At 35.4% G+C, this 12,066-nt stretch overlaps 1 protein-coding gene across 1 annotated transcript in view; it reads right to left on the bottom strand.

Annotated features, from left to right (window-relative positions):
* Positions 1-515: 515 nt before the first annotated feature.
* Positions 516-12,066, bottom strand: part of roraa (RAR-related orphan receptor A, paralog a) — a 67,870-nt gene continuing 56,319 nt past the window's right edge. Inside the window, exons 8-10 of the mRNA XM_066701868.1 lie at positions 11,580-11,690; positions 10,931-11,043; positions 516-10,293 (exon numbers count right to left, since the gene is read on the bottom strand). Of these exons, the coding sequence (XP_066557965.1) occupies positions 10,129-10,293; positions 10,931-11,043; positions 11,580-11,690 (389 nt within the window). The 3' untranslated portion in view covers positions 516-10,128. The remainder of the gene's footprint in view (positions 10,294-10,930; positions 11,044-11,579; positions 11,691-12,066) is intronic.

Genomic DNA, 12,066 nt, shown 5'->3' with positions numbered 1-12,066 from the left:
ATAATTATTATAATTATTATATACAGTGGCTCAAGTATAGCGCTTAATGCATTTATTTGCCTGGTCAGAGTCTTCAGTCCCATAGAAAAGCACAGATCACTGCAAAAGAAACTGTTCTCTGTGAGGAATGGCACAGTATTCCCCTGGCCATTTATCAAAAGGATTGCAGCTATAATTATAACCAAGGGTGGGCCTGTACCGTATTAAAATAACACTGTGCACAGATTTTTAGTGTTTGTCTGTTGTCCCAGTACTGTTGGTAATATAATGTATGGTCCCCACAATGTATTCTGCAACAGTAGCAAAACATGTCTCTAAGTGGTCGAGATAAAGCTGAGCATGTGGAGATTTATGCAGAATTGATGTTGTCTGTATATCACAGTGTTGGTTCTGGTAATTGAATTGTTAGCTACGATGCAGTAATAGCACACTTCATTACTTTTTAATGGGAGGCTAATCTCAGGCAGTTAAACCAGTTCACACATACAGTAATAAAGGAGACAGACAATAAGAACCCCATTACAAGCTGTAATCTTTATTATGGGACAACAGCACATAAAGCACATCTAAAATCGATGTGTCCAATGCACTTTTAATAAAGGTAATATTAAAGGTACAGTTTCTAAGTACAATATAACAACATTCATATTAGAATGAAAAGTATTTAAAAGACAACATTAAATTTCTTATTTTCTTTACAGCTGTATTTACAAAATGAATCAAAATACGTATTTTGTATATTTAGGAATCAGACAAGGAGGAGCAAAACTACTATTGTGAAGAAACTACTCCTAAAGAGAATTTAAAAGAGCTGGATAAAAAGTTACATGATCCTCTGTCCCCATTTTAAGATCAGTAGCAAAAACATCTGCCACACACATCTGTGACAACCATAGCCATGGCTGTATGATCCAAGACTGCTTCTGCTTTAGCAAGGAACCTAACTATTCCTTGATCTTACATTTAAGAAAGTAATGTGCTACAGATGATCGAAATGTATTATATGCATCTGTCAAGGATTTACATACACATACACATTTGGATTATTGGAATACAATGCATTAGTCAATTTTCTGTATTTGATCAAATGTTCATCCAGTTGTATCTGGATACTCTTCTTGAACACAATAAAATCCAAGGAGGATTGTCCTTTTCTTTTTCAGACATCCATACTACTGTATGAATTGAACTGATCATCTTTTTTTTCTAGCTAATGTCAACCAGAATGCACCCATAGCAAATTTGAACACTGTGATATTATTCTGGTCTGCTTAAGAATACAAAATGAGATATTCTCTCTTTACCCTTCATCTGTCTTTTGTTTGTACCAACCAAAACTATATATATATATATATATATATATATATATATATATATATATATATATATATATATATAGTTTTGGTTAATACAATATATAGTTTTTCTTAACCCATTATGATATACAGTATATTGTATTATAAGATAACTATTTGTTTCACTGGTTTTGACAGTTATACATACATTGAAAATAACACGTTTTGCTGATAGTAAAGACAGAGTATGAAACAGTTCAAAACCAAGGACAGACAGAATTTTCTAATGTGTGCAAAAACACCGTCATTGAAGAGAAACATAAAAATAAAAAATAAGAACAATTAAATAGAACTTGTGCATCCTGAGTCAATGCACAGAACGAGGTTATCATTTATTATTGCAAGCATATTCTGGCTGATATTGGCTACAAAAAGAATGTTAAAGGTCTAGAAAAGTTTATACCTCTGAAAATGATTTGTCTTGTAAAGTTTTGTATAATAACACTTAAGAGAGGTGTCTGCTTGTACGTCCATCAGAAAGGTATTGGACATGCATGCAGGCAACCTTTAGAAAACTGCCTGAATGTGAAAACGAATGCGTCTGAAGCTGCTTTGCTGCTAAACTGCTCTTTTGAAGATGTTTGGTTTTGTTAAGGAGGCCACGGAATTGTAAATAATTGAGGCTAAATTTTGGTTTCCTCAGCTGAGGTAAAGGAATTCAATTATGTCCTGCTTTCAGACAATTTCACATTTAAAAGAAAGTAGGACCTCGCTCTGTTTGTTTAAGCAGTTTAACCATCCTTGTCACTGGTCATGTGTGCCAACTTCTGCCACTGGTTTTCACAATAGGGACTGCACTGAGATGAAAAAGAAACACAATACTGTTTTACAGCCAAAAGTCAAATCAAGGCATTTTCTGAAATCTGAAACACACATATTGTGAATCTGCCTTTTTTTTTTTTTTTTTTTTTTTTTTTTGCTAAACCAATACTGCTTTGCTAATAAACTTAAAGTGAGAAAACAAAACAAAACAAAGAAAAGCCTTATCCCAAGACTAGCACGCTGATACAGGTACTTGCTGGGTATCATAGTCATGTATTTATTTATTTATTTTATTATTAATAGTACTAATATTAATAATGCATCAATACTCAGTGAAATTAATAGGACGAATTGGGTGGCCTAGTCTAGGAATCAAGGTTTTGTTCACAAAAGTAACTTACCTAGCACCACACATCAGAATAACACAAAATAAATTTCAGCACACCCTACCTCTATCAAACTAAGTCTAAAAGAGAGTAGTATACTAAAACAGAGATATTGTACAGCATGTTGTATTTAATCAACAGATAAATATTTGCACTGAGTAGGCATTTATAGCAGTATTTTCTTCTTACCTATACAGACAGAAGTTATAAAGTTAACTCTATACATGTGATCAATAATAACATTAAATATTGTGAATTAAAAGCAGAGAGAGAAAGAGAGAGGCAGAGAGTGAGAGAGAGAGAGAAAGAGAGAGAGAGAGACAGAGAAATAAAGATGTATACAGGCCATCTGAAGTTCTTAGTTCTCAACATAGGAACAGAACCAGTCGCTTACACAGATTTTTCTTTTAAAAACATAAAACAAAAAAGAAAAACAATGTGATAAATAAGAGGTTGTATTTACATGCAGATGTCTAAAACCTATGCACAAAAAAAAATATTCAACATTTATATTATTGCTTGACATTCGATTATGGCTAGAAGTTTTTTTTGTTATGTTTATTCAAAATGTATTTGACTTTCATAACTACGCCTGTTGTACTTTGGAAAAATGAGAGTATTATTATTTTTTAAAAAGTGCCATAAAACAGACTAATACAAATAAAAGTAAAGAGAAGAAAAGGGAAAACACTTTACAAACTCACCACTGGACCCTGCAGTTCTAAACTCCTGAAAGCCTTGTCTGGGGTTCGTCCTATGTCTATAAACACACACTCGCAAACAAACAAGCACACTCCTAGCTGGGAATCCCAGCAGCCAGCCTTCCTGATCTGCTACAAAGACATCACTCTCTCACAGATCACCTGACAAACAGCAAGCACAGACAAAGGAAGCAGCCAGATACAGTTGTTCCCTCAACCACTAAACGAAAGACAATACCATTCATCTGGATTTGCAGAGATGACCAAATCTGGCACTAAAATCCAGTTCCTCTTTGTATTTTTTTATTTTCTTTCACCAATTAAATTCTGAAGTGACTGACATGCCACTACTGGTTTTGTAGCAGCACTTAACAGCTATTCCACTTAAAAGGAATGGCTTTCTATCATGACAGAGTCCCATTAATTAAAAACTGTTAATTAATTTACTGAACTTCAGTGAACCAGGACGGTATAAAACATAATCCTTGGACTTTTTTTGTTGTTGTAATTATGCAATACCAGTATTGTAGTACTTTAGTATTTTGAACACAGTAGTATTGCACAGCACCTATCACATTTATTCTGTGCATCTGGATAAGTTACTGAGTCCTCCGTATCGCAATGAACTGCAAAAGATATCGCAGGGCTACTGAATCCCACCAACGGCAATACAATCTGAACAGCAATATCTGTGAGGAATCTGTTACAAAATCCTGGTTAAGAACTGAATTTTGATGCCAGATTTGGCTGCTCTAGGGCAAGTGGTTCTAACATATATCCACAGCCACATACAAGTACTGCCAGTTTCACAGATGACAATGAATGTGAGGTTAAAAACACAAGAAGTCCTTAATCTGCTTCAGTTTCCAATTTATATTGCTTATAATAAACCGTACATGTAGTAACTAACATGCAGTCATGTTATACGAACTCCTGACATACAAACCATGTGATAGGGATAACAGGAAATGGGTGTTGCTATCCTAGATTTGCACTACAGAGGTGTGCGTCACATTCATGTACTGAAGGAGACATTTTGTTTAGCACCAGTTTTATGAGATCATCTGTAAGGGTGTTCATCTCACCACAGTTTGTACAAAAGAGGTTCCACTGCAGTTCGGATTACCCTCTAGAACCCGTATTAGTAATGCACAGCACAGCTAATGCATAATGTCTATAAGCGTGATAGAGCATAGAGGAAAATTCATTTGGCACTAAGTTTTAATCACTGTATAGTGGACACCCCACCCCCGCCAAAAATAAAATAACACAAATAACAACGATGACAAAGGTTAAAAAGCAAATTACAATCAACAAAGTATTATTTTTGAAAATAGAACAAGAGCGGTCTTTGCCTGACTAAACACACACACAGCTTTTGAGGTTTTGCGGCATTAATTTTTTTCTGTGAGAAAGAAAATGAGTCTGTGGGTTTAATAACATAATATTTGATAGCTACAGTAATTGTTCAGTGACTTATTTATCTAAAAGTACAAGATTAATGTACTGGGTATTGGCACCTAGCCTACCCCCATGCTGTAATTGGTAAAAACAGAGAATATTGCTTCACTTAGATTTAATTTAACACTGTTGTGGTTAATAGTCCCTTTGAGTAATTATATAGTATCTAAAATAATAGGACTTGGGGAACCTTCTTATATCGGTGAGTGTTTATATATTGTTAAATTTGTGCATTTTGACCTTGATTTTCATGCTGATATATTGTAGGATGAGCTTAAGGAAGGGGTTACTGAAATAGGCCATTAAATAACTCTAATTAGTCTCTCCTGTTGATTTCTGCTTTTTTTTTTCAGTTTGGTTCTCGATACACAGACTGATGCCATAACTTTAGCTCCTGAAATGAATTGGCCCTTATAATCCTAATGGCTTTCTGTTCATGCACCTCAGTTAATGGTAGGGGGATGAACACAACTCAAAATAACATACAAACTCTGAAGTTGAGAAACAAAGAAACTCAAAATGCCTGGAAATGTTACGTCTAAAACCGTTGCCTTTCATGACAAGAAGTGCAAGAAAGACACCCCAATTAACTGCAGCATCAACAAGATCAATAATAAACCAAACATTTCCTGCTAAAAATGCATGCAATGCTGCAAACAATGCATATTGCCCGAGGCTATGAACCTCTTGTTAATCTTGAAACTAAAATCATTCAAAATGTAGCTGAAGACCTTAATAAGAAACCCAATGAATTTAACATAGTGAACAGTGCCAAAGACAAAACCTAACATGTCCATATTGGCTGCCTCCTGCTCTAATAATCATTAATGCTATTTTCCCTGAGCATTCATTTAAAAAAATAATTCCTAGCTCAAACAATGGGCCAAATGTTTATATTAATGTGGATTGTCATTCATAGTTTGGATTTAGGAGTACAATGATAATTTGTTTACGGGGTGGCACTGTAATGACAATTAAATAATAGAAATTTAGAATTCTGTACATACTATAGTGGGTAAAATATTCTCTTTAAGCCTAGAACAAAGCAGAACATGAAACATACAATCCTCCTAGTGGTATTTTTTATGCCATTGAAGCACACATAAATATATATATATGTGTGTGTGTGTGTGTGTGTGTGTGTATCTGTGTGTGTGTGTGTGTGTGTGTGTGTGTGATATATATATTAATCTAATGGAAATCTGTATTTTTCATTTGAAAATGTAAATTTTCCTCTAACTCTAATTCATGAACTGTGATGTAAGGGTTAAAAACTTGCCAGGACTTAATCTAAAAATGTAAATGTAGCACAACATAAATAAATAAATAAATAAATAATTATGTATTAAAACAATTAAAAGATTAATATTAGTACAAAATGTAGTAATATGTTCCAAATATACTATATAATGTATAATATTTTTAGCATGATTTTACTTTTTAAATCTATTTCCAATGGGAATTTAGCATGAATCTAATATATTCAAAATCATCTGATATATTGATTCAGCAAAGGTGGGGGCTCAGTGTGCCATATCATCTTTTTCTATATTGATAATCTTGTTCTGTTCTTGGCTTTTTAGAAGAAAATATTAGGAAAAACAGGCAGATCTTAATATTTTTGAAGGCCGCTTTACGTTTGAGTAGTGGGGACCCAGTACCAAAGTACATAACTAAAAACAACATAAACACAAAGACTAATATGTGCATCTTTTACTGGCTGCTGCGTGGGGAACCTGACTGAACTATGCAATTGACATTCCTTAGCAAAACAAACGAAACCAAAAGAGGATAAAATAGAACGGCAACAATAACAATTACAACAAAAACAACTTCAACAGAAAATAAACTGTAAAATTAACTGTTATTTATTTATTTATTTTCCCTGAGGGATAACAGTACATAACAAGTGAGTTATGCACATATTGCACTATTGAGGAATGAAGGTCATGTGCAAAAAAGCAACCGTGATACAAAGCTTCCTACTCACAAACCCTAACTATTATTATTCCAACAGAATTCATGCTTCTTGTTTCTTGGAATGTCACATCAACAACAACAACAAAAAACACTTGTCTCATTGACACAGAGAAAACACAAGCACCTACTATGGCACATCCGGGTACAAATGAAAAAGGTTCATAAAGACATTTAGACAAGTTCTGGCGAGAACAAACAATAAAACCTAACCTAAACAAACCCCCCCAAAACATTTAGAAAATAGTACTTCCTATCATTGTCTTGCATTAAAAAAAATCTTTCCTTTGTACACAAATCACGTCTAATTTCATTATTGCAGGAATATTGTAAGTGCCACCTGTAATCTCTCTTGTTCAAGGGTTACAAAAATAGAAACTTTTCAACCAGACAAGGCTTTGGATATTGTATTTCTGTCTCCTGTCTTTTTACTGTTGACTGTCAGATGTTGTCATTGACTAACACCTAACTATTGAGAAGCAGCTACACACACACACACACAAACAAACAAATCAACCCCCCCATATACACTTACACACATACTTGCACACAAGGAGTGGAGGGTGAGATTGTAAGAAAAACCAAAAAGAATAACTGGACATTATACTGTAAATAGGACTGCTGATGTTCACAAGAAAATGTTTTGTCTGTGTAATAATAATAATAATAATAATAATAATAATAATAATAATAATAATACTAACAAGCTCTTATTGGAACATGTTTGTTTTTCTATTACCTTTAAGAACACATTAAGGCTGCCATTTTGTTTTTAGCCATTAGGTGGCACGCTTGGATAAAATAATAATTATCTGCAGAACTAATAGGCAGCTTATCTGCTGAAGTAAAGCAGAGCTGACATGTTTCTTTACTAGACCGATCACAACGTGGGCAGCTCAATTTATTTGCTCCTTTTGACTGCGTTTCGAATTCGTATGCATTAACCCTTTGCCTCCCTGCTCACCAAGGCGGTTGACAGTTTTGCTTTGAGCTGTCATTATTTTGTGGGGGAAATCTTAATTGGAGCACCTTTTCTTGAGTGAGGAGTCATCACCCAAAAATATTGTAGGTCTCTGGCAGTGTCCGCGAGTGACAGTTAAAGGAATAATGCATCGTCTTTATGTAACCTGTCAAGAGGAGCCAATGGAGATCACCCAAAATAGCTGACTTCCTTAATTATTTTTTTAACCAGTTCAGCCTATTATTATGATGGCAATTTTCTTCTGATAAGTATCAGTAGTCTTCAAGGTGCATTGCCAAAAGCTCTTTTGGTTTTACAGTCAAGCTACACAAAGGGGTCCGGGCAAATACTAAACTCAGGTGGAGCCCATTCTAGTGACAACAACAGAGCGTTTTGGAAATATTTGATCAACTTGAAAGCTGGGTCACATTCACAGTACTACTGGGACATTGGAAACTCCAGAATGAATCTATAGCTGTGAAAACTAAAGCAGTTTCATTAAAGGGTCTTAAAAAAAATAAAAAAAAATAAAAATACAATGATGCAGTGCAGAGTAATACCCACTGACAAAACTTGCATATCAGACGGTCTCGCTGTAGAGGGGGGTGAGAGTGTTTGAAAATCATCTACCAGGACAGAATGGTTAAGGTTTTTCTACCCATGAAAGCTTATCTTATTTTGTTCTGAGAACCTTTAAAAAGAAATACAAAAAACAGCAACATTATTCACTCAATGTTATTATTGAGGCCCCAGAGTTTAGAACTTTAGGGACAGTGTGGAAAAGGCAAAGGGATACAATGGAACAGATAACATCTAAGTTTGTCCATTCCCTTAAAAATAAGCTTGTGCTTAAGACAGGAGTTTAGACCAAATGTACTATTAAACCATCCTTTTGTCACCGATGAATTTTTGGTACTGTTTATATCAATCTAGAGGGGAAATGTGTGTGTGAGGCAGTATTTGAAAAGAATGTCAACAGCAATCCTTACTGAATGAAGGTAATGGATTAAAAATGAGGTGAAGTATCTGCTTCTCCTAACCTCAGCAGCGTCCAGCTTTCTCAACATCCACACAGCAAAACCCAAGGAATTCAGCAGCATCTATGTCTCTCTGGACTACCCTCCACAGATCTGTGGTTAAACTTGTATTTCTTGTGCACATGCAACACATCACTAGGTAATACACAAGTCTTAAATAAAAGAAAGGTGCAAATAAAAGTGCCTTATCAATTCAACAATAAAGAATATTCTAACTACTAATATCATACATGTTATTTAAAATAGAATCTATAAACATTACTTTTTTCTGTATAGTAAGTACTTATGACTGTATACCCTGTAGTACATTATAAAACTGGTGTAATGGACCCTTTTTTTCTGTTGGTACCCTCAGTTTTACAAGGACACCTCCCCAGTGAAGGATTAATAGCAGATGGCCTTACATGATTTCACTATGCAACCATGGAGGATGGAGTCTTTGACAGCTAAAGTCTTTATGTTTAAACTAGAATTACCAGAATTCTACATTTCATTTAGACGATTGTCCATAGAAAGGTGCAGTTTATATCACGATCGCCGACAGGCGGACTCCACACCACAGTGCTCTCTCAACTCTCTGAATCATTTTGAGTTTGCATTCCGAGCACTGCATACAACAAAATAAAATAAAATAAAAAAATAATAATAATAAAAAAAGGTTTTGAACTTGACCAATATATGCATATAGTTTCCAAAACATAATTATTTCTTTATTGGCTTCTGTAGACATGCCCAAGAGTCATCCCCATGTGGGAAAGGCCTTCGGGTCCATTTTCTCAATGAATTCTGGAGTGAATAACAATCAAAATAATAGAATAAATACGAAAACCAAACATGATTGTGCCAAATCAACCCTGATTCAGTGGACTAGGTGAATCATGCATTGCTCTCAAAGGTCTGTATTGAAGTGAGCTTTTAAACAGAGTCCTCTATCAAGAGTGAAACAGATAGCCAGTAGCTGCAGTTATTTCAACTTCATTGACCAAAAAGAAAAAAATATATAACCCTGAGGGAAAGGCTTGAGAAGTGCTAAGGCAATGGAACATGGATATAAGTACTGACATTAATCTACTAAAAATGACATTGTTTCATGGGATTGGGAATGAATAAACCAGTATCCCTATTGTTATTTTTATTTCCTATATACAAACATCTTGCCAATTCTGTATCAGTTCCATTCAATATCTGGTTTGAAAATGTTCACAGTTGGACAAGGTATGCCGAGATGTAAACGATATGCATGAAAAGGCCAAGTTCAGTGTTAAATAAAGAAGTCTTACTTGATTTTTGTTTTACCTCTCCTTTCCCATTGGCTTTGGATCCCACCCCCACCCCCATCCACAAAATGGAAAATAAAATAAAAAATCCCCCCAAATTGTGCAGCGTGTCGGCTCTCCTGGTTTGTGCAGGGCACCATAAAGTGTCTCAGATTCATTCAGCTCTGGTTCTTCCAACATTCCAGACAGCGTTCACACGAGTGGGAGGCTTTTACCCATCAACAGGCATCGACTGCTCGAAGTCCGAGCCGAAAAGCTCCTTATATAAGGGAGGAAAGTGGGCGCGCACAATGTCCGGGTATATTGCTTTGAAAGCCGTCAACTTCTCTGTATGCCTGCTGCACAATGCTCGCAGTGTAGACACTTTGCATATCAACTGTGAATTAAAAAAAACAAAATAAACAACAATAAAAAAACTGGTTATTCTGCTTATCAAGTTTATATATGAAGGGTTAGGGGCTACATGCTGAAAGCTTTAAGGATTTCACTTATCTTTTATAAAACTAAACAATATTCATGAAATATGTAAATCCAACTGCAGCACTGTGTCGAGAATACTTGGCTTAATGTAACTCTTAAAACAAAGCTTTTAATAGATCTCTTTAAAGAGCTCGCTACATGTCAGTGTCATGTTTTTCAATGCTCGAAATAATACTGACACTTTCCTAAAAAGAAAAATCCCTTAGGATTACATGGAGTAAAATAGCGGCTCCTACAATGATAGTGCAACAAAGCTGACAGAACAGGAAACAGGCTGAGAACTGCATTTTAAAATTCAGTGCGGATCCAAATTCCATGATTTTAAATATATATATTCGAAATAGGAATAAATCTAGCCAATGCCCCTGGCAGAACTGTTTCCTGCATTTAAAATGACATATTGCCAAGATCATTTGTACAGCTCACCTAATATTAAACTTGAAAAACTAAAGTTTAAACCTGAAGTACTAGGAACCCCTGACAGTAAATAAATGCAGTTCACAATTAAGTCAAGGCATTTATCAGGGCTCTACCTTTGTTAATATCCCATCTTCTCTGTGGTTCTTCTGCAGAACGTGCTGCAGAGCCAGCTGTATTTTCTGTTGAAGCTTCTCCACTTTCACCTTTTCTTGAAGCCAAGAACGATCTAGAAATACAATTCAGAAAAGGTCCCTGTCTCATTTTTCTGATAAGACATTTCTCATATACATTTGATAATCATAGTAATGGCTTAAGAGGCACCAGAAGCTGAGCTTTGGCACTAGAGCTCTCATGGGCTTTGGAAACACCAGCACAGATTCCATTCAAAGAGTCACAGTTAGTCCTTATGTAATCAGTAAAGCAAGCAAGCAAGTTAAAAATAAAACAACTGAACCCTTCTGCAAACGTTCAGTAGATACACAACACCTGCTTAGAGGATCATCTGGTGATAAGGGTGAAAACAATGCGATCAGAGGTCACATACTGAGCATCAATCTGAAACATGAAGTGGTAATTCCCAATTGCAGAGAAAAGCAGGTGGAAATATAAAGTGAATTCTATAGAAATAGAAATATAGTGTGCTGCAGAAATGATCTGGGTAAAATGCACAGCAATGCTGCTCAGCTGGCTCCAGCAGTGGAAACCCTACTCAAGTATATCAATCCATACTGTACATATTAAATGGCTTCATGAATTGCTTACCTGCAGACATCAATACAAACGCTGAGAACAATGCAATCTCATCCTCAGACAGGTGCATAGAACACAGGTTTTTTCCAAATTCAAACACAGAGCTGATCAAGTCATCACAGCCTGGGAAAAGACACACACACACATGCAAAACATGAATGACAATGCAATCAAGGCTTTAAGGGTGAAGTGTGCTTGCATATAAACTTCACTTTGACGGCATAATAAACATGTCTTTTTGCAAAATCTGCAAAGACTAATCATATTTTGGCACCAGTTTGTAATTACGTAACTTGGAATGAGGTCACTATTTCTACATATTCTTGTTAAATCAATTATTGGCAATTCACAAAAGACACACGGCCCCATTCGGCAGCACTCAGAACAGTGGCATACTTGTTAGCGTGGTCATGCACACATGATACTTAATACAACAGCACTGTTCTTTATCAACCAAGCCACACATGGGGAACCGAGATGTACCCAATTAAAGTCGTGA

Source organism: Amia ocellicauda, chromosome 4 (genome assembly GCF_036373705.1).
Source record: "Amia ocellicauda isolate fAmiCal2 chromosome 4, fAmiCal2.hap1, whole genome shotgun sequence".
Classification (NCBI taxonomy): domain Eukaryota; kingdom Metazoa; phylum Chordata; class Actinopteri; order Amiiformes; family Amiidae; genus Amia; species Amia ocellicauda.
Note: the sequence above shows the minus strand (reverse complement) of the source record. Positions and strands in the feature narration are given on the sequence as shown.